Raw genomic sequence first — 26,772 nt, 5'->3', positions numbered from 1 at the left:
CCCCCCTGTCTGTTCCCCCTCCCTCCTTCCCTCTTCTCCTCGTTTCCAGGAAGAAGTCTCTCGTCCGCCTCAATCCCAAAGAATCCCCACCCCCACCAAAATGGACAAACCCAGATTCGTAATCCCAGCCTCAGAAGTCGAATCCATGGCCCAAGACTCCAAACTCACCGTCCTCCAGCTCCTCCCCACGCTCGTTCCCTCCGCCCAGCGCCTCGCCCGCCCGCCCATCTCCCGATACCACGTTGGCGCCGTGGGGCTCGGCTCCTCCGGCCGCGTCTTCTTCGGCGTCAACCTCGAGTTCCCCAACCTCCCCCTCCACCATTCCGTCCACGCCGAGCAGTTCCTACTCACCAATCTCTCCCTCAATGCCGAGCCCCGCCTACACTACCTCGCCGTGTCCTCCGCCCCCTGCGGCCACTGCCGCCAGTTTCTCCAGGAGATCCGCGACGCCCCCAACATCAACCTCCTCATAACCTCCGAACCCAACTCCGCCTCCGATCAATTTACGCCGCTGTCAAACTTTCTCTCCCACCCTTTTGGACCCCATGACTTGTTGCCGGAGGACGTGCCTTTGCTCCTAGAGCCACACCATAATAAATTGTCGTTTTTGAGCGAGACCCAGATAAAATTGTGCAATGGGGTTTGTGGGGTTGGCGGTGAATTACGATACGCGGCTCTGGAGGCTGCGAACAGGTCCCGTGCGCCGTACAGTGGGTGCCCGTCCGGCGTGGCTCTTGTGGATTGCGAAGGGAAGGTGTATCCAGGGTCGTATATGGAATCTGCGGCGTTTAACCCGAGCATGGGACCGGTGCAGGCGGCTCTGGTGGCGTATGTTGCAAACGGAGGCGGTGGTGGGTATGAGAGGATTGTTGGGGCGGTGTTGGTGGAGAAGGAGGGAGCTGTGGTGAAGCAGGAGCAGACGGCGAGGCTGCTGTTGCAGGCGATTTCGCCTAAGTGTGAGTTTAAGGTCTTCCATTGTAGATCGGCTTAGAATCAATGGCTGTAAAAAAAGAGTCGAAATCGATGCATGGATGGAGGATATTAAAAGAAGTCTCTGTTAAGCCTTTTGTAATTTGTAATTTTAATATTAATATAATCACAGGGTTTCGAATCTTTTTTCTTGTAGCATTTACTATTTAGATTCAATGCTTCTTTTTTCTATTGGACTTTTAGATTAACAGGAAGAAGACAGCTATGCTATGCAAACAGGTTTGACTGCATATTGGGTGGCATGCAAATAATTGTTATATGCAGGAAGCGGATCTTCGGCGGCATCTTCTACAATTACTTATCTGAATTTAAAAAAATTTGAATAGATAATTATGAAAGACCACTTGTGAGACTTACTTAACCAGATAAATGATTCAATAAACTAATTTTTATTTGGTTAATCAGGTCTCATAAGTGGTGTCTCACAATTACTTGAACGATTTCTTTCAAATCTGAACAGATAATTATAAAGGATCTTCATTCGTAAATCTTGGCCCATTTCCACTCTTCCCATCAATCCATTGAGATTCACATCATTAGGCCATTCAAATAATGCAAAAATTTGGATAGATTAAGCGACGGTTGTACGGGACTTACATGCTTGAGGAACATGTGAATTTCGTATTTTAGATTGTTTGAGACTGGTGTCTCAAAATTCCTTTAAACAAACTAATAATATAGAATTTAGAAATTGGAGTTAGTTAAACAGTCGACGGATTCCGTCCGGTTATCGACAATACCTCCCCCTCAACACATTTCATAATGGTTATTGTCTTTTCCTCTTTGGGCTCCTCACCTTGTCTCGTTGTCATTTGTTAACGCTTTGTGCGACCTTTAGAAAGGCTAGGATAGTTAAAGGTCTTTCTAGGATCTTTAATGAATCTATTGCTTATTGCTTCGATCTGTTTTTGATTTTTTTAAATTTTTTTTTCGTTTGGACTTTGTTATTGGGGCGGACCCTCTACAATTATTCGTACATCAATTAACTTTTATGGCTTTTTTTTTTTTTTTTTTTTTTTTTTTTAACTCCCAACTTTTCTAGTCTTTATTTTATTTGTTTATAAGCAAATACAAGGGAAAAGATGAAGAGGATTTCTCATATATACTTTTATTAATTAATGAAATCTTATGTTATCAAAAAAAAGAAAAGAAAAGTGCCTGATGAGGTCTTATTTCAGAGTTGAAGTTTTTAAGTGACGCATTGATGTGACAATGATACTGTATTAGATTGGTTGAAGTGTAGTGGGTTGATTTGACAAGGCTTTTTAAGAAAGTAATTTTTTTAAAAATAATTAGGAGGTGACATAAAGATTAATAAAATTTTAATGTTTTGAGTTAATAGTTAATATTTTTGTTAAAAAAAAAAAAAAAAAAAAATTCCCCAAAAAACGTTACCAAACAAGCCTAACTGTCCTTACTCTACTGGGAAGGCCATTCTAATTTTGAAAGTTTAGATTGCCATCAGTTTTGATATCATTTAATTTTGTTGGTCCCGACGTGTGACCCACCTGCTTGTCAGATGTCCGGACGCCTCGAAGTGCAAGATCCACCTCCTCAAGCAATAGAAGCTTGATTCCCCACCATCAAGATGATTATCAGAGGAATTGATGGTATTTAGTTGTTTTGGTTGCGACGATGCCCACTTGAACATTTTGTTCGAACAATTCAAAGAGCAAGATTCACCTGCTGAAGCAACAAGAGCCTTGATAACCCCACCACCAGGATGGTTGTCGAAGGAATTGGCAGTATTTAGTTTTGTTGTTGTTGCTGCGGTTCATTGCCTGAATTGCAGCTTATCTGAATTCGATTTTTGATGAGGCTCATCTGTTCGGACACGACGAGTCCACCTAAAAGAAACAGGGTAGGTTGCTCCCTGCCAGTTGCACCTTTGATTGGTGGCTGGTGGAGCTTCCTGAGGTGGAGTTCCAATCTTCCAACATCTTTAACATCTTTAACACACTTTTGTTGCATCAAGATTAATGTCAATATCGACAGTCAGAAACACGAGTATACGCCAAAAATAAAAGTAGTACAAAATAGTTGTCGACCACTTGCTCTTTTATTTATCTAATTATATTAGTATTTAGCAATTTTTTTATCAAAAAAATCCTGTTGAAGTCAATGAACAATCATGCATTCTAGTGATTTTAGATAAAAAGATCGAGATGAGTGAAAGTTGCTTTTTATCTGGATTGGATCTTGTCATATAAATTGATAAGAGAAACAGGGATTAATGGATTATAATCTTTATTATATTTGCATTTTGTTGCTTAAACTCATCTTAACCCTCCATTGAAAGTAATTGGTAGGATAATTAGATAGGATCTTCTGTTAAAATCAATTATGTGTGGTGAAGGAAATCTACCAAGAATGTATCTTGGACTATGATTTAATGACGAACACCAGCAAGAACCGGCTAGAACAGAAGGAAAACATAATGCTAAAATAAAATAAAACGGAATAATAGAAAAGAGAAAAAAATTTAACGTGGTTCATCTATGGTCTACATTCACATAATAAAACTCAAAGAGTTACATTTTACTCTTATTTCTCTTGATATTTTTACAATATAATAGACTACTAATTATAGGAGGGTTTAGGTAGATAATTATGGTAATCAATCAATGTGATTTGATTTGATTGATTATAATTACAATATATTTCTCAAACCAAATCCTTCAATATATGGAGATTGAGTATATTCTCTAACATCTCTTGCAAACTCATGGTGGAAGATTCTAAAATTTGGAGTTTGAATTTTTATTTATTTATTTTTTCTTCCTTCGTTTTCCTCCTCCTTCTTCGAGCCAACTAGGGGCTAAATGGGCATGCGCTTAAAATAAGACCACAAATGCCAAAATACAAATAATGGGCAAAATATAAAAGCCAGCAATAGACTAAAATGAGTCTGGGTTTTAAACAATACCACAAGAGCCAAAAATATATAGGGTCAACTATGAGCTGAAATGGACATGGGTTTAAACAATATCAATTACCACATGCCAAAATAATATGGGCCAACTATGGGCCAAAACAAGAGCCAACAATAGACTGAAATGAGCCTGGGTTTTTAAACAGTTCCACAAAGGCCAAAAGATGGGTATACCAAAATAATGAGCAAACAAAGGGCCAAAATAATATGGGCATCTTTGGCCCTTTTTTTTTTTTTTTTCCTCATTTTTTTTCTTCACAAATCTCCACTTTTAAAACAAGAACCAACAATGAGCTGAAATGGGCTTGAATTTTTAAACACTACCACAAATGCCAAAAGATAGGTCTAGGTGTTGAATTTAACCAACGATGGCCAAAATAATGAGCCAATAAATGGCCAAAATAATATAGGCAACTTTGCCCCCCCACCCCACCCCACCCAACCAATTTTTTTTTTCCCAGCTATTCTTATTCAGGATAGAGATCAGAGAAGATCCAAACAAGACTCCAACTATCCTTCTTCAACATAGGACCAAGCAAGCAACCATAACCAAACAGTAACAATCTTCTCCAACAAACTCGTCGGAGACCAGCAGAACCTGCCAGAAGATTGCCGGTACGATTAGATCTCACCGGATAACATCACAGATCGCCAAGAACGTTGCCGAAAAACTCAAAAGTTGGTGAAAAATACCACAACAGTTGCTGACAACCATGAAAACCATCATTAATAGCCAAACGTCGCTGGTGAACACAACAGAACCGCTAGAAACTTGATTGAGACAAGTAGACGTTGCCACAAACGATTTGAAATTGCTTAGAACTCGCCGGTGACACCAACTAGGATTGCCAAAGGGCCAATCGACAACCACCCATCGAGAACCGCCGTGAAAAACGCATGGTAAAGGATTTTTTTTTTTTAGATTGCAAAGACATCCAAAGGAGACATAGGTCACTAGGGATGTAAATAAACTAGTCCGTTTGACAGCCCGCTCGATACCCGCTCGGTTTAGCCCGATCCGAACTCAAGCTCAATACTGTAGAAACTCGATCGTTACTGTAGAAACCCGCTCGATTAATAAGTGATACATACCCGACTCGCTCGACAAAACTCGATAGGGTTTCGCGAGCTCAGCTCGTTTAAAGCTCAACCGGATCGCTCGCCCGGCTCGTTAGTTCAACTCGTTAGCTTGTTCATATCTTACATATATATTAGTAAATAGTAAATATAGTATAATATATATAGTATTATATATTAATTATAATACTTTGATAACAATATTTAGTATGTTAAATTAACATATTAAGTTATTAATAGTTAGTATATAACAATATAACAATATTAAATAGTTGGCATATACATATATAAACACATATATCACATCACACATGGTTAACAATAGTTATATATTATACTTATATTTTAGTTACTTAATTATATAGAATATATTAGACTTACTATTTGTTCACGTTATACATATACCATAGTTTATACTCTCTACTTATATATAATAACATATTGTTAATTTGTTACTTATAAACTATAGTTATGTACTATATTTTATAATATGCCTTATATAGTTATATATTATATATTTTTGTTATTAATAAATGCATAGAAGTTGTTCATAAACTTGAGCTTGAATTATGCTTTAATTACTCATTGAAAAATTTAATAGTCTACATCGAGCTCTAATTGAGCCGAGCTTGTCCAGTAACTCGGCTCGGCTCGAATGTCATTTTCAACGAACTCGAGCTTGAGCTCGAGCTCGCCCGAGTTTTAAACGAGCCAAGCTTGAACATGCAATTTATAGCTCGGCTCAAATTCAAGTTCGACTATTTAGGCTCGACTCATAAATGAGCCAATCTTAAAATCTTCAAACTCGACTAACCAAAAGGAAAAGAAAACTTGATAACAAGTTGAACATCTTATTTTATTATTTTTTCGTTAGATACACTACAATATCTATGGTGATAAGATTTGCAAGAGTATTGACTATCAAGAACATAACAAAAATAATAATAATAATAATAATTCACAGGACCATTGAATCGAACATTGGCGTTAGCCTATAGCTCTGATACCATGAAGGAAAACCGAAAACATAATGCTAAAATAAAATAAAGCGAAATAATAGAAAAGAAACAAGAGATTTTATGTGGTTCGGTCTATGGCCTACGTTCACAGGATAAAGCCATTACATTTTACTCTTATTTTTCTTGATATTTTTACAATATAATAGACTCCTATTTATAGGAGGGTAGTATGGTAATCAATCAATGTAATTTGATTACCATCAAATCTACTACAAATAAATCAATCAAATCAATCAGATTTGATTGATTATAATTACAATATATTTTTCAAACCAAATCCCTCAATATATGAAGATCGAGTATATTCTCTAACAAGAACGACTAGAATGTTTCCTAATAACCACGTTAATGGGATAATTTGAATAGGTTTTTAGAGGGAATATAGACCTTCTAACAATGTATGCAGTCTGCTATAAACCATTTATAGTTACCAAATGTAGAATATGTTACTCAAGGCCAAGGGTGTGAGCATCTAATTCTCCTTTAGATTCTGTATGCCCATGCCACATTTCAGCATCAACCCATTTGAATTAGCTCTTTTTTTTTCTTCTATATTTTCATTGAAAAGTTAATTTGAACATTCTGTCAAACATTGGGATAGTTTCAGAATTTAGCCCAATATATTACCCATGAGAACTGTTATTCTCTGTGCAGTAACAGCAACTATTGGCCAAATAGTATATGACTGCCGGAAATGTGTCAATTACTATTTTCATAATAGTAATGCCAAAAATCATATTTTTATTCTATCATATTGACATAGCAGTGCCGATTAGCCCTTAGATCGAAAGACTGATTGATACTGAAATATTAGTAAAGTGAAATGGTAGCGGTATGAAAGAGTGATTTATAACATTACTCTTTTAAGATATATGGGCCAAACCCTATGTCATTCATTAAGAAGTATCAATATTTCTCCAAATTTGCAAACCATTGTTGTATTTATTCCTTTTTGGGTAGACTAACATAGTCATTCTATTTATTATAGGCCCATAATGGGTTTGGTTCAATTGTGGACGCTTGAAGAAGCCTGTACTCTAGCTCTATATATATATATATATATATATATATGAATGGAGTTGGCCCATTGAATTTCATGGTGAATTAGGGTAGACAGTACCAAACTACTTTAATTCCTACACAACACTACTTTTGCTCAACGGCCATCGATGCACACAAGCAGAAGAGGTGCTTGTCTTATCCACCATTAATTTACACATGCTATGAAGAAAGGGCCTAACATTTTAGTTTAATTCTAACAACAATCAGTGAGCTAGCTTTCATTATGCTCAAAAGGAATGTCAGAAGCCTAGCTGTGGTGGCTGCTAGTCATTGTTAGAAATTGAGAGTTGAGTTTTCCTGGCATAAAAGCAAGCAGGATATTTACAACTTTGAAGCAAATCATGTTGAAGCTAACAAGTTGAAAACTGACACGTGGCAAAATTAAAGACAGAGACCAGAAAGTTTAGGGACTTGATTGACTCACAACCTCATCACAACTTCATCACAACCCACTCACAATGGTGTGGAGCCCACGTGTGCGGGCTCCATACCATTATGAGGGCGGTTGTGAGGGAATTATGCAAAAGGGTTGTAGTTTTATCATTTTCCGAAAGTTTATGACTAATCCTGGCAACGATTAAGACACTGGCTTCAAAAAGATGCCAAGAGTCCAAGCATGTAGAAACATCTGTCATGCCTTGGACGATTCGAGTCAAAGAATGACAGTCAAATTGGCCCTCTAATTAAGCTTAGTCGTAGTGTTGGAGAATTTGTCAAAGAGAAACTTCCTAGGATCTTTTCGTGGCCTACTAAAAAGATTTTGTCTTCAAACAATCTAATCAACAGCTAGCAAAAGTTAACACCGCTTTGGCACTGTAGATATGACCGTCTTATCACACGTGCGATATGACCGTCGTTCCAATGCCCAAGAGGACTGCATTTTGATTATGTTAACTTGTATGATAAGCTAAGAAGAGTAATCAAATCTACAGACAGACAACTATGGTGAATACTAATAAATAAAATTAATATAAAAACATTTCTTATATTATATATTCTAACAGTCCTGAACCTGTGCAAGAATATAAAAGGAATTCCTTATGATTCTTAGACTATAAACTGAAGGAACAAGGAAGAAGATCAATCCTACATACATACATCCAAGCATATATATGCAACATGTAGCCGATGGAGCAGGTTGTCTTTGCTCAACCTTTGATAACATATATCCTTCTCCTATCTTTGAAATTTGAAGGAGAACAGATGCATTCTATGCACACAAATTCGAAGAGGAGAACTACTGTTACTGTTGAAGAATGCATTTGTCCTCCTCCAAATTCCAGAGAGAGAAGAACCCGAGATTTTCTCTTGCTCTGTTTGGCTCTCTCTCTCTCTGATATCTGAATATATATTTATTGAATGTGTATGGGGCCCAATTTAGCAAGGAAGACTTACTTTTGGATCTGACCCTTTCCTGGAGATGACCGACTTTGATTTGAACGTTGAACTTTGAATTAGTAATTAGAATTCACACGATTAACTTTCTTCTCTCTCTCTCTGTTTATGATTTCTTAAAGAAATCTTTGTGGTGTTTACTTCTTTTATGCTTTTCTTTGTAAGGTGACTAGCCAACTTTTACCTTTGATTTTATTCCCATTAATTTCAACATAATCTAGAAGAACAAAGAGAGAGAGAGATGTTAGAAAATAATTGATAATTGCACTGATACGATGTTAGAGAAATGAGCCCTTCTACACATCCTCCACTCATCCTCCCCTCATCATCCTTTTATAATAAAAAAAATTGATTTTTATTAAAAAGTTGTCTCTAATGTCACATCAGAAACAACTTTTTAATAAAAATCAATTATTTTAAGGAAAAGAGGGTGATGAGGGGATGATGAGTGGAGGATCTTTAGCATTTCCCTAGAGAAATTGAGATGAAAAAGAAAACTACCTATAATATATGGACGTCTATACAAAAGATAACAAGGATGGTAATATAACAAATCATTGTAGTCCATGCTATTATACAAAATCACATTAATCCATAGTGTGTTTTATAAAGTGGAAAAAGCTTTCCTCTAAACTAAAGAAATTTCTGCAATTCAGTCTGTTAATCGGATATATGTTCTTTGAGCAAATAATTCTCACACGTATTTTAAGTAAAATCAATAGAACAAGTGATTCTCACATGAATTAATAAATTATGTTGAAGAAAAGTTCGAAAACAAACTTCGTCCTTATAAAATTATGGTGCATAGTATTTGCAATATTCACAGTATTCTAACAAATGGTTATGGGATCTAATCAATTCTCCGTGACATCATTTATTATTTGTTTTGGGAAGGCTTGTAATGGGGAGTGGCTAAGGGATTAAATCGAACAAGATTTTTTAAAATAAAAAGAAGCTAAGGGGAAGTCTCCATTTTGGAGGATTAATATACTAAACACCACAATAATCAATCATAAAATAAATAAATAAACCCTAAAAGATTCCTGGGTTTTTGTGAAATTAGAGCATCATCAACATGAGTCACATGACAAAGCATTAAGACAAGGTAAAAGAAGAGGAGGCAGCGTTTTTGAGAGGCATTTTGGCATCATCTCCACCAGCCGATTCACGCCCTTCTTCATTCGCAAAGAACGGATCATCATCGTCTGTCTCCCTCAATGCTCCATGAACCACCACGACCACAAGCCCAACGGCGAGCGCAACAATGATATTAACCTTGGCATTGGTAAGAAATAGCGCGACGACGGTGACCAGCGACAACGCCATCATCACCGTTCGATCATCGATGACAGAGCCCGAAACCACCAACGGGTCATCGCGTAGGAAGTATAGGAACAGCCACGCAAACATCATGACGATGAAGACGATGAGGGAGACGGGGTGCCAGAGCAAGCTGAGGAAGAGAATGAACAATACGACAATGGCGTAGTTCATGCGAAAGAATGTAAGGTTTGTTATGATTCTTTGGAAACATTGCTTGAAGGTGGTGGGAAGGTTGTGAGCATGAGGTAAAGGTTGAATCATCTCCTTCCATGGTCTTCGTGTCGAGAGCCCCCCTTTGATCCTTTCTTTTGCAAGTGAAACATACTTCAGGTTTGAATCGTTTGATGATGTTTGGGTCTCTGATGGGATCGTTCCATACGTAGTCATTTTCCTGCACACACACACACAGAGAGAGAGAGAGAGAGAGAGGCAATGCTAAAGGGAAGGGGAGTGAAGAACGTACGTATCGGGAGGGGGGTTCTAATTTTGAGCAACAAAAAGCTGGTGCAATCCATTTTGGGTAAATTCTTATGGCTAATTTTGCACCAGAAAATTAGGTTCCGTTTTTATCTTTTTCAAAAAAAATATATCAACAAGCAACCTAAGGATTCGTTTGGATTTGCGATTTAAAAATGTGCGATTTGAAAAAGTAATTTTTGAAAATGTAGTTAAGCGTTTGGCAAAATCGCAGTTTAACCTTTAAAATCGCAAGTTATCCTTTAAAATCTTGTGTTTTAAAAAAAAATATATATTTGGCTGCGATTTAAAAAAGCATTTTTCTGTGTGTTTCAAATCAAACCGCAATTTTTTTAAAAACGCAATTCTCAAACGATTCATCTTCTGCAATTTAGTTTAAAATCTCAGTTTTCATCTACGAAATCGTTCTACGAAATCGTAATCCTAAATGCATCCTAAACATAAAACGCTACTAAAAACATCATAACCATTTTTCAAATAAAAACAAGGATTCGGTTTGGGTGCTATATAAAAGCCAAACAAGCATGTGTGCTGTAATTTTTTCAAAGGTCTAAACCCTCCCCCCAAAAGAAAACCCAATTAATAGAGTTTCTCAAAACACAAAACACTCGATATTATTTTCACCTTCATGTCACAATCGAACACTTTCAAACCAAAAAAAAAAAAAAAAAATACTCTCCAAAACACGTCAACATGTTTAGTTAGGTGTTTGATGGATGATTGATCACTGTTTTTGACCGAGTTAAAGACCCCCCTTAGTTGATGGCATGGTGGATATTGAGGACAATGTGTGTGAATGCACTGAATGACCTTTCTGCCAAAACAAACAAATAGTGTAAGAACAATGATTACAAAATTGTTCTTACACCAAATCTATTGCAATTATAAATAGGTTTATTTTTTATTTATTTTTTCAATTTATTAAAAAAAACCCATTTATTATGAGTTTCTACCAATTATAAAAAAAAAGGCAGAAACTGTCTATTGCAATCAAGCAAATTAATACACATAGTTGTCATCATTTGACATGGTAAAAATTGCATCAGTATGCAGCTCGGGAAGGAAAGTACAAATGAACAGGTAAGAGCTGCACTCAAAATCTCCATGCTGTTCATATATCAGACGAGAAATGATATAACTACATTTTTACGCATTTCATTTTCAAATCTACTATTGGAATTTGGATTTATGAGACTCTTGCATGTGTATCATTTCTCATATCAGAAACCATTGCGGGATAGTTCCTTGGCTGCTGCAGGCAGCTTCTCTTAGATGCAGAATAAGTGAAAACGATAAATCACGTGTTGGTGATTGATAACAATTTTCAAAGAAAGGGAGAGCATCAAATGCAATAAAGGTGAATAAACCAAAAGAAAACCTACTTTTCATGGATCAATCTTGAAGGAGGAGGAAAGACAATTTTGGGGTTTAATATAAATCACAAAATAACTATACCAGTCAGGAACGAAGTGAAATGGTTTGAAATGGAAGATGTTGAAAAAAATATTAAAATAAGAGGGATTGCAGGGCCTTTTTGACTTTAACGTCCTTGTTTACTGTAGCTTGATGGGCAAAAAAGGCAAATACGAATAGTGGAAAGCTTTGCCAAACAAGCTCCTAAAAACTCCAACATATATAATTGTTTCTCAATAAAAAGCATCATCACATCTAGGTTTTTCTCCAAAAAAAAATTTCCCAGGCAACAGCAAATTCTTATTCAACCATCAAACCTTATCATTTATACAATAAAATAAAAAGTAAAAATGGCAGAAACTCTAACACTGTTCTCCAACTGGAGTTGTGCCTTTCACAGATCGGGTGAAAGGGCCTCGCCCTTCAGTATCTTCCAAGGTCCACCATAGAACTTTGGCTTCATTAGAGGGACAGCTTCCCCAGGATGATCTTCCCAATACTTCTCCTGCACAATGTCACAAGGTACACTTCTTAAATAAGATCCTAGAAAATTTTGATGCTCCGAATTATTAACAATAATAGTAGAAATTTCTACAAATCTTAAAATGACAGCTGTCTCACTTATTTAATGAAAAATTAAAGCCTACTCACTCATATTTCTATTTCAAACTGATACAACAAAGAAATCTATTCAACGCCATCTAGACCTCAATTATTTGAAAAGGCTTGCCATGAAACTCAATCTGAAACTCACTTAATAAGCCATCTAGACCTCAATCATTATTCATGATGAGATTTGTGAAAAAGGATGATGAAACACATATAGCAACAAATATGTACTGACAGTAAACAAGACAATAACCAGGGGTAAAGTTTACTCCCCAATCTAGCAACAAAGCCAATCCCTCTAAGCTCAACATCTAATGCAATTTGGGTCGGTGTTCACCATTCAAGCGTCTTAGCAACCAAAGATACAATAACAATCAAGGCTCTGACACCCACGAGCAAAAGCAATAAAACAAAAGCAACATCTTGAATGACCTCCCCACAACAACAAAATACAAATAGTTCCACTGAGTTCTATAAGTTCACAGTAGGTTTCAATATGTTAAAAAGAAACAAGCAGCCGTTTTCAAGCACTTGTTTGAACTCTAAGCTCCCAATCAGGTTCCTATGCTCTATTTTCAAACTTTCCCAATTGAATAAAATTTCTACTTCCCTGATCAATAATTACTGAAATATTATTCCTCTAATTATCAATTTCTACTTGATGTGCACTAGTTGATACGAAGATTCAATTTCTTTCTCACCAAATTTAGACACACAAACACAGTTGCACGCACACACATTTTGTTAGGCCGCATTACAAAGAAACAGCATAACAAAAGCTTACTAATAATAAAAATATAACAATACAAAGGAAAAATCTTTGGTCTACCAAATCAAATATATATGACATAATTGAACAATGAAAAAAGAGACTTGGCAAAGTGTTTCCAGCGGTGAATGGTTTACCTTGTGGAGTTGCTCGGTGATAGCAGAACCAATGACCCCAGTATAGAAAGCAGCAATATAGATTGTGACCAGAGGTTTAAACGATTTGGGTCGCCTGTACGGATCGATCATGTCCCAAAGTATCGTCCTTTCCCACTTTGTGTACACATAGTCTGCGTATTTCCTCCACAGATAGCTAGCCATTTCCACTGGATTTGCTTGGTTCTCTTGCTCTACTGCAAATTGGCATTCACGCTTTTCTTTGTTACAACAAAAAACACATTCAAACAAATTCTGGGTCTTGTATATGGGAATGGCCAAAATGAGGATTTTGATGATATGGGGTCGTTGTCAGCAAAATTGGAAGAAACCCAATTCAGAATAAACGGTTTTTTGAGCTTTGGCAAATGGCTTATGCCCACTTTAATGAGATTCGAATAGTATGATCAACACAGAAACCAATATGCCTAGTTTTTATGACATCTTCGGACTGAAATTCTTACCTCGGATTTGAGCGGCATGGGGGCATATGTCTCCTCACTTCAGCTGCAGAGTTTTCTTCATCTCTCTCTCTCACTCTCTCCGTCTCTCTGCGATTTTTTCGAAAGCGAGAAACGAATATAAAAAATAGTCCATAATAAAAGAGAGAAACAGACCCCTAAATCCCTAATAAGTCGACATGTTCTCCTCTCCTCAGACTGTTTTCGCAACGACTGTGTTTATTGGGTCGAAAGGTTAGAACTCGTTTAAGTGTGCCATTTTTTTTATTGTATTTTTTTTATTTTTTATTATATTTAAAATTATGAATACCAAGAATTTTTTTAAAAAAAAGTTATGTTAAAATAATTTAGAAAACTTGAGATAAAATTAAAAAAATTTGGATAAAACTTGAGTAAAATTTGGATTTCAAAAATCAACTTAACACATGTTTTTTTTAAAAAAAAAAAAAAAAAAAAAAAGAGTTACCCATACATGTCCTAAATTTTCAATGTTGGCAAATCATAGGTCAAAATTAATTTTTAAATAAAATTGAGGAAAGAATTCGGTTCGGAAGTGAGTTTACAAAAGAAATGAAGGTATATATATATATATATATATATATATATATATATATATATATATATATATATATATATATATATATATTATTTATTTATTTATTTATTTATTTTTTTGATGGAAGGGTAATCTTTCATTAAAACAACCAAACAGTACAACATCAAATATCACGGAGGTGAACATAATCAGACACCCTAAATATGTACATACATCTTAAAACAATACTGACAGTTGCTACTAAAATAACCCAGCCAACAAAATGATGCCTCTACGTTGACATACACCTTTACTTGATTAGGGAATCGGTCACACATTATGGATGACTGTCAAATACTAAGTTAAAATGCACACAAAGCTGTCTGCCCTTTACTTGATCAGAGAGTCGGTCACACATTATGAGCGACTGTCAAAAACTAAGTTAAAATGCGCACAAAGCAGACTGTCCAAGGAAACACAAACAACAACAACACAGGAAAAGCTCAACATAAAAGCTGTCTGCCGGAAAAGCCACCGCCTGTGACGGCGCGTGCAGCACACACGCTGCCACCAGAAACAAACCCATCAACCCTCAAACGTCAAAAACCTCCGATCACCACCAGAACCACCAGCCATGGCGAAAAACCCGGGTTGTGGCCATCACGGGCAGTCCCAATCCGAAAACCACACAGGTGCGTGAAGACCACGCGCCGACCATCGAGAGACCGCACAACCGTGGGAAGTGGCTGGAGCACCAGAGACTGACGGCGAACAAGGATGAAGGGCGCGTGTCCAACAGAAGATGACGGAAACTCGTAAATCTGACCTCCAAAAATCTGACAGTGAACAAACTCGACCACGATCTCCGCCATCAACACGCCATGGATGGCAAGTTCCCGCCGGCACCTTCACCAGAGAACTCTCCTGCCTTTACAAACTAAACAACATAAAAACTAACCTCCCACCAGATCTACACCAGGGAGACTAAACATCTACAACCCAAACAGTTGGGAGACTCAAAACTTAAACAAAAAACCAACTTGCCAAAACCAGGGAGGAGGGAGGCGTGGAAGCTTCCCTCCCCCAAACACAAAATCAAACTGACGGTTCTCTCTCTCACTGGAAACGAGAGCTTCTCTCACTAGAATGAGCCCTCGTTGGAAGCTTCGAGGATCTATTAAAATTAAAGGTAAATAAATGGATTTTTAAAAATGCACAATTTTAAAAGTCGAACAACTATTTTACTAAATGTTTAATTGCATTTTTAAAAATCATTAATTATATTTTGAAAAATCGCTTTTTTTTTTTTGAAAAAAAATGCACACTTTGAAACGGCTAAACAAAAGATCTGGTCTTATGGGTCTTAAAAAGTAATCAATTCTGCATATTATAATTTGAGCTTAGTTGTGAGTTTAAGATGATTTAAAATATATATATATATATATATATATATATTGTAATATTTTTTATATCCACCCAATGAAAGACTTCCAAAAATGGTTTTGCACTTTGTTTTTTATTTTTTTATTTTTTTTCTTTCAAATAATAAGAGAATATGGAAGGCGATACTTATGAATATCAAATAGTAAACTTTCATTCCAATCATCATAAACCACGTCAATCTAAAAAGATGATAAACCCAACTTGCGAACAGTTGGGTTGGACTTCAAAAATATTTTAAGTTAAAAAAAAAAAAAAATGATTATTGTTGATGTTGCAGTGGACTGAACGATGGATCCCTGCAAAATAAGAAGAAGATTATTGAAAAGACGCCGGCCTTATGGCATCGAAGAATATGAAATAGAGAGAATTTTTAGGTGGAAGAATCCATTAAATGTTACACATACTTTTAAGTGTTCACACCTTGATATTAAATGTTACATATATTTTTATTTATTATTTCACCTAATAATAATTTTTAGATCCACGTCAAATATGGAGTACTTAGTAGTAAAATGCTTGGAGTATGTCTAACACTCCTCATTATGTAAAGCTCTTTAAAAGTTGGCATGTGGTGGGCTTGTTTGAGTGGGGGCCCTTGGTGGTTTATGTCCTCAATTATAATATATATATATTTTTTTTAAAAAAAAAAAAAATCAATTCTAGTATTTTTAATTATGAAATTTTTCTAATTGAAGGATTTGGAAATTAGGGTTTCAAGGTTTTCCGGGGCCACGATTTAAGGTGAGAGCTTAGAGTTAAGGGTGTTGGATTTTCTAAAATTTTAAGGTTTAGGGATCTTTTAAAGATTTTTTTTTTAGGTGAAAAGAGCATGCACTCAAATAAATAATTTCAAATGTAATGCCCAATACACGAAAAAATCCATGGATATATAGGACCTTTTCCTTTTTCCTATTGCTGTCATTTATTTATTTGTTTTTAGTTTTCCGAGTTCATCAGATTCCTTTTCTTTTTTCTTTTCCTTTTCTTTTCTTTTCTCTAAAGTTTCTCCGACAATGATATATGGTTCTAGTCTTCTAGACATTTCATAGATGAGTGTGTAACCTTGATTATGGTTATTAATTGAGTAGAATTGTTCCCAATCAAATGAATACTTTGTGCTATGTCCATGTCTACATCCATAATGCATCTTTTTGGATTACCACCAAAAAAAAAAAAAAAAAACAGCTCCTTACGTATAGCTAATCATAAAATTATACTATGTTAACGTGCGAATAAATCTTCAACACTTAAAATTGTTCCTAACCCCCGAATACTAGGTCGTCAGGAGATTCGAACCTCGACACTTCTTGAGTTTTGTTCTGCATGCAGAATTTTTTCTTTTTCCTAAGCAAATGAAATGCATTGAAACAAAAAGGAAGAACAAACAAAATTAAGGATGGGAAGTTACATTTGAGAAGGAAGAATTTTGTGTATAGACTAAAATCCAAAACAAGGGAAAAACTGAATCAATATTCAGCCTGGTGGGGGTGCATTGAGAATGACCTCAACCACAATCTGCATGCAGCAGAATTCAGTGGCCATGACCATGAGTGCCAACCCATTATTTAGCAGTTGTTTCCAGGGAAATAAATGGTGCTCCACCCCTGGAACTTGTTAAAGATGGTTTCAGCAGCGTTTTCCATTAATCACAGACCCCCTTTTCAGCCCAAAAGGCAAAAAGCTGCATAACCAATTGTTGATCCAAGTGACAGAAAATTTTCAGCTTATTATTCTCAATATAAACGATTTGAATATGAGAAGTCTTGTGATCAAGCATGGCAAACTTGGGAGAGAAAAACTATCACTTGCATAAATTCAGAATTTCACTTAGTTTAGAGGTACATATATAACGGGCAGACCATGAATGGCAAAGAATGTGGTAGTATTCTTGTACAATGGAAAACGCAAATATACAGAATATGAGTAGATAGATAGCTGACCCATGAGGTTTATTTGGTGTGCCTCATATACAGCGATGGAAATTAACACCAAAATGCCTGAATTGAGGAAGCTTTACACTGATGTTGATTCTGCTGATTTGTCCTTTGGGGCGAAGGAGGGTTCTAGTTCAAGATCTCCAACCCCCTTGGGTGGGCCAATGCTGCAACGGGCCGTGTTGTGTGTTACAATGGCATCCTTTATCTTCTGAAACTGCAAATAGATTTAGGACAATCAGGGGAATTTACCACATGAAAGATTTGGGCACTGATCAAGGGCTTCTTAATAATGACTAATAAAAGATTAAACTGATGATCAGCATTGCTTTCATGCTATACAATTCTAAAGAATAAAGATACTGAAAAGCATCAATTTCACGATTTAACTAGATAGCTATGCAACCACTTTAGCTTATCAAAAAAAAAAACAAAAGTTATGCAACCACTTTATACTATACTCGTAATCTTTCATAATTTTTATAAATTGATCTAAGTCTTTCAGCCATTCCCCATCAGAAACTTGGTATGAGATTAATTCGATGATGGGGTCCTAAAACATAAAATTTTAGAAATGTCAACCTGCATTTAATACATCAAAATACAGTTGGTAAGATGTTTGTACCTCACCCTTTTTCTTTCAAGAGTATGTTTTATTTACCAAGGAGAAAAAGTGAAATTTCCATGTAGTTCTTGTAGGATGCTCCCAATAATCCATCGGAGATTTCTATTTATGGGGCTTGACACCGGTTTCAATAGAAGCAAGCTACGATTGAAGTTAGAATACTTACCTTTGCAAGTGAACAAGAAAAGGATTCCAGTTGTCCATCAGCTCCACGATAGAAGTGGAAATAAGGAAGCACCTTCACATTCATACTTTTGCACATCGGCTTATTCTCATCAAAATTGACTTTCAGGAATAAAATTTCAGGGTGTTCTTCAGCTGTTCTGCGGAGCTGACAGATCCATTACACAAAAATATCAGGACACAAACATCTCAAAACACCAAAAGTATTTCCAGAAACAGCATGAGAAATTGCTAATTATATCCACATTTTTCTCAAGTCTCAATAGGAAGACGATCTAAAATTTTCCTCAAACAATAACTTCTTCTATTAAAGGCTTCCTCTGAACCAGGGGAAAAAATATCATCTCCCTTCAGTACGCTTTGCGAGGTTTATATCTAATTATGCCTGAAAGCTGTTTTATCTCAGGAAAAAGTATCTACCACACTATTATTCTGCAAGGGACTGGGGACATTTGGGTGTACCAAATTAATCCACCATGTCAATGTATATACCAAGTTCACAAAAGTTAACTTCCTAATACATTTCGACTTTTGAGAACTATAGTCAGTTGCTTAGACACTATCCTATTTGAATTGCTTAATTCATTCAAGGAAACCAAAACACCAAGACACCAAAACCATTGCATTTCAAATCTATGAAAAACCACCAATTTCCATCATCCAAATTCGAATACACGTAACAAATTTCAGAATTGATGCTTCCTTTTACTATTTATATTCGGGAAGGTGGAATATCATACTAAAAAGAAAAGGAGAGAAGAAGAAACACATGCTGCTGATCACTAACACTTCTGAATTCAGATAGTACCACAACCATGATTCTTTCATTTACATAGACTCCAAATGATGCAGTTCAGGTTACCAAGAATGAATTTGCATATCAGCGGCATACCTGCAGTTTGGACTAATCTGACAATCTCATACTTCATGTGATCATTAGTGATAAAATATTCGGCAAGATTACTTAAGATATATAGCTGGTAGTTCACCAGCAATTCGACTCTAACATGCACAGAGATCCTGTGACATGCTGGATTCAGTATAATTGTGTAGACTAGAAGTGAAAACATAATGCTATATTCATTTGGTCCTTCAAGACCTGACAAGCACACTAACACAAGTGACGGTCTCCAACATGGCAACCTCACAGAAGAATTAACTTCAAAAAAAAAAAAAAAACCTCAGTGCCAGTTTCACGTCCAAGATGCAAAGTCCAGTTGAGCTTGACTTTGACAAGGCATAGAATGCAATGCACAATTTTAACTCCCCTTGTTCCACAACCCAAGACAGATCAAACACATATGCAGCTGCAAATTAGATCCATTAAATATGATCTCAGTCTTATATTCCCATATCGATGCTTCGATCAAGGGTGGAAAACCTGTCCTCCCCGATCAAAGAATAGTATTTTTCTTCGGATAGGAATATGAGTCACCTGAAGATTTAAGTATACAATATTTTACTCACAGTTTCCATTAATTACTAACACATCATAGTTTCATGTATCATACTCCGGAATTATTTAAAAGTTGTTGGAAGCAGGATGCTTAGAATGTCAGTAGGAGCATATTTTTGTCAACATTGAAGGTTTGAGATAATCTCAAAAAGGAACAATACACTGATATAATGAACACTCAGTAGACTGGCAACGGGAGTTACCTTAGGGAATAATGCCCGGCAAGAAGCGCACCAGGTTCCGTAAAATTCTACAATAACTAATCTATCTCCAGCATGACCTAGAGCACCCAAAAATTCTTGTGTAGAATGAATGTCAACCATATTTGGTGCATTCTTTTCCCACCATTTTGGTTGGTCAGTTTCAGTCACAGTTGCTTGAACCTGTAGTCAAGCAAACAAAACAAACATTAGAAACCATAATATTATATATATATATATATATATATATATATTAACATAGTTCTATAGTAGGAAAACTAACAAATATATAAACTTCAAAATAATGTCAAAGGAATCGTGAATTTTCCTGCCCTGCTAATATCTCATGCCAGACTTGAGTAATTCATGAAACTGGCAGATACCAGAGGATCTTGTAATAAAAAGAAAGCAACAATGAAGAATGTGACAATGCTTTTCAAGGGACTATCAATTTGCAAGTTGAAGGCTTTTCAAGGGAAGGGAAACTGAAATTTTACATAAATAGTATATAAAAGAACTTGCAAGTAAGTTCCATGAAATACCATTTATACATAATTCATGATAAGATTTTTTACAGAATTACATGTATGATAGTTTTACAAGTCGCAATAAGTACACATACACAAAGATAAGTACACATACACACACTATCAGTTAGCTTTTGCCAAGCTCTAGCTCACAATTCCTGTCCAGAAGGAACAGAAGTAAGCAAGCCTGCATCTTTGAGGTTGCTTCTCAGTGCCATGCAAGATATAAAAAGCATTTTAGAGGTAACAACAGGACTCAAGAAAATGGTAGTTGTTGGGTAGACGATCATCCAATTGTAACTTTAGAGAGGTGATGATTCTAATAACCATGTCAGAATTTGTGTTCATTGTATTAGCCAAAAATTGATTACTACAGAAGTTACTGTGCAAATAAGATACCATATGAAACCCATGAGGTGAAAATACAACCCCACCCCCCCCCCCCCAACCAAAAAAGAAAAGAAAAAGACTGATGCGTGGGAGCATTAACATATAAGTGGTTTCATTTATGACTACGTCGTTTCTTGCAGGCAGGTTCACATTGATCGGCATCAAAGGACTCCCGAGAGCGGCATTTTTGTTAGAGGGTTGAAACCTTCTTAAGGCCAACGAAGAGTAGGAAAAATGCCAATAGAGCATTTAGTTACAGAAACTAAACTTTTAGCCCATACTGCACATCCATTCAAATAAAAGCATAAGGATCAAAATATAAGAATTGAGTGAAAATTCCCATTATATGAATTTTTTTAGTGAGTTGAAATTCTATGATCAGTGAAGTCTTTCTTTGGCTTGATAAATGGCATCCGGATGGAATCTTGTATGAGAAGAATGGACACAGGATCATTTATGATTCTGCTAGTAAAATTGATGCTAAGGTGGCTTCTATGATCAAAGGGCTGAGTTGGTGCTGGCCTCCTGCTGGTTCTGAGGAGCTGGTGCATATACAAAGCCATCTTTCGCTGGTTAATATTGGAGCAAAAGACCAACCTGTTTGGAGTATTTCAAGGAGAGGTGTGTATAATTTGACTGAAACTTGGGAAACTATTTGAATGAGGGGCCCTTTTGCTCCATGGTGGAAGCTGGTCTGGTTTAGCTTGTGCATTCCGCAACATGCGTTTATTTTCTGGCTTGCAATGCGGGATAGCTTGATTACAGGGGAAAAAAAGACAAGGTGGGGCTATGGAGGGGATGTGCCGTGTGTTTTTTGTAAGGCGTGTGTTGAAGGAAGAGAGCATTTATTCTTCCTTTGTGGCTTGAGCAAGCGTATATGAAGGAAGATTTTGGAGAATTGTTTGATTGTGGATATGCAGGAAAGCTGGGATGATATTCTGGCATGGGTTTGCGGGATCTTGTCAATGATAGTATGCAAGTTGTGTTGTGTGGTCGGGACGTGGGGCAGCTGTATATCATATATGGCGGCTTCAAAATGATATTAAGCATGCTAATCCCCTCAGATCAGAAGACAGAGTGCTGATGCCGATAAAATGGGAAATTAGATCTCGGGTCTTATCAAAAAGCCATTTTCGAAGAACTAGTGTGAATGAACAATTGTGTTTGAATTGGGGAATTGCTCCTAGTATTCTTGGTACATAATCTAGGTTGCTGATTTGTTTGTTTTAGTTTGTCTTGTACAGATTGGTTGGATTGCGAGTTTTGTTAGTATAGATTTACTGATTCATCCAAAAGAAGAAGAAGAAATTCTATGATCATGGTAGGCAAGCTGAGGTTCAGCAAATTAGCACAAACTCATCAAGACCAAAGTAAGCATCCTTAAGCAAGAGCAACAATGAAAAAAAAAAATCTGCCATGCAAACATCAAAATTCCAACTTTTCTTTAGTGGGTCAAGTCTAGATTTCAACTCCGACTGCAAATGGAAGTCCTAATTGCAGCACATTATATCATCACCAAACAAATTTAACAGATGGGTTCTCTTAAATTCCCTTTCATGTGCATAACAAAAAAAATAAATAAATAAATAACAATTTTCCAATAATTACACAATTATTAATCAAAGTTCTAACTAAACACCCAATTGAAATACAACATGGCACAATCCAACAATTGCAGCCAATGGGTCATCGTAAATTCAATCAGTTTTCGAAAATATACAAAAGAAAGGACAAGTGTTCACCTTGAAAGAGACCAACTGCTTTCTGGGTCTGAAAGCAGGGCGGGGAAAATCGGCAGCAGAAGAACACAAAAGAGGATAAACAACCCTCTTATCTGAGTTCAGAATGGGTGGGAGACCCGGTTGCAGACTATTCAATGAGGACGCGAAGGAGGTGAGCAGAGAAGAAGAGAAACGCAGTGAATGGAATGATAATCGAACAACATCAGCCATTTACAAATAATAAAGAAACAGAAAGCGAGAGAGAGAGAGAGAGAGAGAGAGAGAGAGAGAGAGAGAGAGAGAGAGAAGAGCTTTGAAATCAAACTCCAAAAGTATTTTAATTGGATTGAACTACTACATAAGGTCAAAGGCACACACGAGACGAGACGCCATGAAGAATCTCTGGGGCTTTGCAGGTTCTTGTGTGTGTATAAAAGACTATCTCGTGGCCTCGTGTGCGCGCGCGTGTGAACCATATATATCGTACCAAGGGAAAGCTTTCCACGATTTTCCTTCTTCTTTAGTTAGTTTTCTAGCGGTTGGCCGGTTACCCACCGGATAGTGCTCTGTTTGGATGCCCACCTTTTTATTTTTTATTTTTATTTTTTTTTAAGGTATTTAACGTGTTTTCCTGTAACGTTACATACCAATTACCACACAAATGTTCTACAAAGAGTAATTAATGATACGCACACTTTTATTTTTATATTCTCCCTCTCTTAGTCTTTCAAGTAATTTTTAAAATAATTATTTGATCAAAATTTAATAATAATTCATCTCTAATTTAATAGTAATTTTAAAACAGACGCAAGAAAATATGATAGCTTGTGTAGCACTACTCTTCCACAAATACTCTCATTCTACTCTAACCTCATTGGCTAGTGTGACAGTATTCATAAGCTATCTTTTTATATATATATATATATTGAAGTGCCGATCCATCATCCTAGTGAAACGGGGTGAATTATTTAGTATTTCTCACCTCACAAAGCTGACATGTCAAGGTTTAATAGTCATTAGATCAACTATTGTTAAAATAAAATATACAATGGCTATTATTTTTTGTTAAGTCAACTTTATAAAATATTTGTGGAATGCTTATTTTTATTTTTATTTTTTTGAAAGGAAAATACATTATATTCATTAGAATCAATTTGAACAATCTTCCTCAGCAAATACAATATTTCGAATAAAGATGGAATATCCTCAATCCAAACTTGTTCTAAAGATGGATGGAGAGCTGCTTTCGCCAGACGATGAGCTACTTCATTGGCTTCCCTTTGAATATGTCATACAAATCATGATTGAAGGCTATTTAGACTGACTTGGATATTGTCAATCAATTGTCCGTATCGACTCTAACTGGATAATTCTTGGTGTAAACCATGCATAATTTATAGCGCATCTCCTTTCAGAATTATTTGTTGGAGTCATAAATCTCTACAGAAAGCTATTACCTTCCAAGCTACCACCGCATTTCTTATTGGGATGCTTATTTGGTATGTAGCATTATTTATATCGATCAAGATAAAAAAAAAAAATATAAAAAAAAAAAAAGGAAAAAAGATTATGTGGCTATTGATTATGACTACTCATTTAGGAGTCTTTTAAGCATTTTTAATTACTTTATCGAGTAGATTTCTTTAAATTGTAGCCGTTATTTTGGCATATCAGCAATTATTTATGACTTTTACAACTCCACTCGTCAGTATCACCTCGGACAAAATCACAATCTTTTAAATATCTTAAGAATTTGGAAAAAAATTAAAATTAGTCCTTAAGTTTTTAAGTAGTTTCAATTTGATCCTTCAGATTTTAATTTTACTAATTAGGCCTTTAGATTTCTCTCGATGTCAAATAGGCCCATTCGTTAACTTACCATCAAATCAATTAATAGTATATCATAATCTGACACATTAGGTGCCAATTGTACGTGCCATGTGATAAAGTTAGCCAACCACGATTTTTAAAAAAAAAAAATAATAAATAATTTTGATTTTATATGTAGAATATATTTATAATTTAAAGTAATTATATCTCGTGGCACGTATAATTAGCACATGAAAAGTTAAACGAGAGCCACGTAAAATTATTGTTTGTTTAATGTGACATGCTGTTAATTAATTGAGTAGTAAGTTAAAGGATGGACCTATTTATAAATGATTTGAAATCAAAGTTAATAGATGTGGATATTGGATAAAAAAACGGGAGATGTGTATAAGAAATAAAGAGTAGAGATATGTAAATAAAATTATTGTGTCCTATGTTATTCAAACTAGTTATTCTTGGTAGAGTTTGGGAATGATTTTTGTTTAAAGCCCATTGTTTATACTCAAAAATTGGCTGCCTCTTTAAACCGAAATATAGCTAAAAATGATGAAAAATTCTTGGGATTTTACAATTTTCACTAAAATTCCTTACGAACTCGCATAACAATTTTTATTATAGAATTGCCACGTATTTTTTAAGCATGTAAGAAACACATGATTTTTCAAGAAACTATTAAAAAAGCAGGTACTTCTCACTAGTGGCGGACCCAGGCTTGTAAAAATGGAGGGGCCAAATTGAAAAAAAAAAAAAAATTGAAGGGGTAAAACTAAAAAAATTAAAAAAATTAGGGGGTAAAATTTTATTTTAATATTTTTTTTTTTGTGCAAAAAAAAAAAATTTTGGGGAAAATTTTGGGGCTTGGGGGGCCAGGCCCCCCCTAGCCCCAATGTAGGACCGCCCGGCTTCTCACATGCAAAAAGAAACCATAACTGTAGAAATATATAACAAATATATAAAATATAAGAAAAAGAGCAGAAGCAAAGAAAGAAAACAAGAATTAGGGCTACATCTAGTTGTATTGAACTATATTGAATTGTGATACAATATGTGATATTTATGGAGGAATTAAGGTATAGTAATCAAGAAAAGGTAGACTAAATAAGGTAGAAAATTGATGGTAGACCTAGAAGGAAACTAAATCATAGCTAATAATGAAAATTATTCTAACAATACCCATTTGAAAAGGAAAAAAAATTGGAGAGAGTTTGGGCCATCCATATCAAGTTATCAACCGTGTGTGCTGACCCAACGTTGATAAAGCCAGTCGCCTATATATAGTTACCTTTCATTTTAAGCAATCATTGACGAATGGAACATCTACTTTGTTAAAATTTTAAAATCCCCTTAATTTTATTATCAGCATCGCTTTAAATCCAAGGTTATAGAAGATTGCAATCAAGGAAGATCCAAGATAGCTGCATCACATTGTTTCAAAAAAAAGATAGCTGCATCACAGCCGCACAAACCAATGCAAGAAATTAGCAACATGTAGCATCTAATGTAATCCATGTAAATAGATCAACAGAAGTACATAACAATTCTTTATAGAGAAATGGAACACAAACTCTCAAGTTTACACTTCAAAATATTTTCTCCTTGACGTGACAATGAAAATCACCATTAAATTTTGAATGGATCACCATTGAATTTTGGAATGTAATAACGTAGCGAAACTTGAGAATTTGTGTAGCATTTCTCTTCTTTATAACCCATGATTGACATGTTGGCTTCCAACTCAACTTAAATGCCTATTCAACAGACTTATGACACAAAAGAAGTCTTAATAGGGAGTAACATCAGTGGAAATGCCTTTAACAAGTAGCCGATAAGTTGACGGCACGTACAACCTGGAATGGAACGGGCCGGGGGCGGGGGGCATGACCCCTCATTCATGCTTTGGCCCTCCCAATAAAAAATCTTGGTTCCGTCCCTGCACAGTACACTCGGTGCAAATTGAGTGCAAGAACTAGCATGGTCTCACCAGGAAATAATGGGCACAAGCACAACCAGAAAGGCCAACTCAAAGAAAAGATATTCAAATTTGGCCTTGTAACTGCAGTTGCATACCAGTAGACCATAGTAACAAAAAGTTAGAAACCGATTAATTGGTTTTGGTGCCAATAGGGATGTCTATCACAATAGGAGTTTTATAATGTCCTCTAAATCAAGCATGCTAATAATTCCATATTATGATTATGCAACTAAGAAGCAACCCTGATGATTCTGAGGCTAAAATATCTTTGTTA

At 35.8% G+C, this 26,772-nt stretch overlaps 4 protein-coding genes across 5 annotated transcripts; 1 reads left to right on the top strand and 3 right to left on the bottom strand.

Annotated features, from left to right (window-relative positions):
- Positions 1-1,113, top strand: LOC133857979 (cytidine deaminase 1-like). Its single transcript, XM_062293377.1, has one exon. It carries the CDS (start codon positions 101-103, stop codon positions 989-991), a length of 891 nt encoding a protein of 296 aa, XP_062149361.1. The 5' UTR covers positions 1-100; the 3' UTR covers positions 992-1,113.
- Positions 1,114-9,441: 8,328 nt separating this feature from the next.
- On the bottom strand, positions 9,442-10,572 carry LOC133858140 (PRA1 family protein F3). The gene has a single exon (XM_062293593.1). The coding sequence runs from the start codon at positions 10,183-10,185 to the stop codon at positions 9,571-9,573; it is 615 nt and encodes a 204-aa protein (XP_062149577.1). The 5' UTR covers positions 10,186-10,572; the 3' UTR covers positions 9,442-9,570.
- A 1,394-nt stretch (positions 10,573-11,966) lies between these two features.
- Positions 11,967-13,811, bottom strand: LOC133857763 (uncharacterized protein At4g29660). Its single transcript, XM_062293101.1, has 3 exons — positions 13,686-13,811; positions 13,204-13,418; positions 11,967-12,193 (listed from the first exon to the last, which is right to left on the bottom strand). The coding sequence occupies exons 2-3, from the start codon at positions 13,384-13,386 to the stop codon at positions 12,083-12,085; spliced, it is 294 nt and encodes a 97-aa protein (XP_062149085.1). The 5' UTR covers positions 13,387-13,418; positions 13,686-13,811; the 3' UTR covers positions 11,967-12,082.
- Positions 13,812-17,546: 3,735 nt separating this feature from the next.
- Positions 17,547-23,162, bottom strand: LOC133858100 (thioredoxin-like 2, chloroplastic). Of its 2 annotated transcripts, XM_062293547.1 has the most exons (5): positions 23,004-23,140; positions 22,718-22,965; positions 20,062-20,241; positions 18,386-18,550; positions 17,547-17,811 (listed from the first exon to the last, which is right to left on the bottom strand). In XM_062293547.1, the coding sequence occupies exons 2-5, from the start codon at positions 22,925-22,927 to the stop codon at positions 17,674-17,676; spliced, it is 693 nt and encodes a 230-aa protein (XP_062149531.1). In that variant the 5' UTR covers positions 22,928-22,965; positions 23,004-23,140; the 3' UTR covers positions 17,547-17,673. The 2 variants fall into 2 exon arrangements, with proteins under 2 accessions (XP_062149531.1, XP_062149530.1); XM_062293546.1 differs by having other exon boundaries at positions 22,718-23,162.
- Between the last annotated feature and the right edge of the window lie 3,610 nt (positions 23,163-26,772).

The sequence above is a fragment of the Alnus glutinosa genome, chromosome 14 (genome assembly GCF_958979055.1).
Source record: "Alnus glutinosa chromosome 14, dhAlnGlut1.1, whole genome shotgun sequence".
In the NCBI taxonomy this organism is placed as follows: domain Eukaryota; kingdom Viridiplantae; phylum Streptophyta; class Magnoliopsida; order Fagales; family Betulaceae; genus Alnus; species Alnus glutinosa.
This window is presented reverse-complemented; position numbering and strand designations above follow the sequence as displayed.

Coding starts and splice junctions, on each gene's coding strand:
- LOC133857979 (XM_062293377.1), top strand. CDS start 101: ATGGACAAACCCAGATTCGTAATCCCAGCCTCAGAAGTCGAATCCATG.
- LOC133858100 (XM_062293546.1), bottom strand. CDS start 22,927: ATGGCTGATGTTGTTCGATTATCATTCCATTCACTGCGTTTCTCTTCT. Junction 20,242..22,717: donor AGCAGTTGGTCTCTTTCAAG/GTGAACACTTGT, acceptor GCTTGACTACAG/GTTCAAGCAACTGTGACTGA. Junction 17,812..18,385: donor TTTCTTGTTCACTTGCAAAG/GTAAGTATTCTA, acceptor ATCTATTTGCAG/TTTCAGAAGATAAAGGATGC.
- LOC133858140 (XM_062293593.1), bottom strand. CDS start 10,185: ATGACTACGTATGGAACGATCCCATCAGAGACCCAAACATCATCAAAC.
- LOC133857763 (XM_062293101.1), bottom strand. CDS start 13,386: ATGGCTAGCTATCTGTGGAGGAAATACGCAGACTATGTGTACACAAAG. Junction 12,194..13,203: donor TCACCGAGCAACTCCACAAG/GTAAACCATTCA, acceptor GACATTGTGCAG/GAGAAGTATTGGGAAGATCA.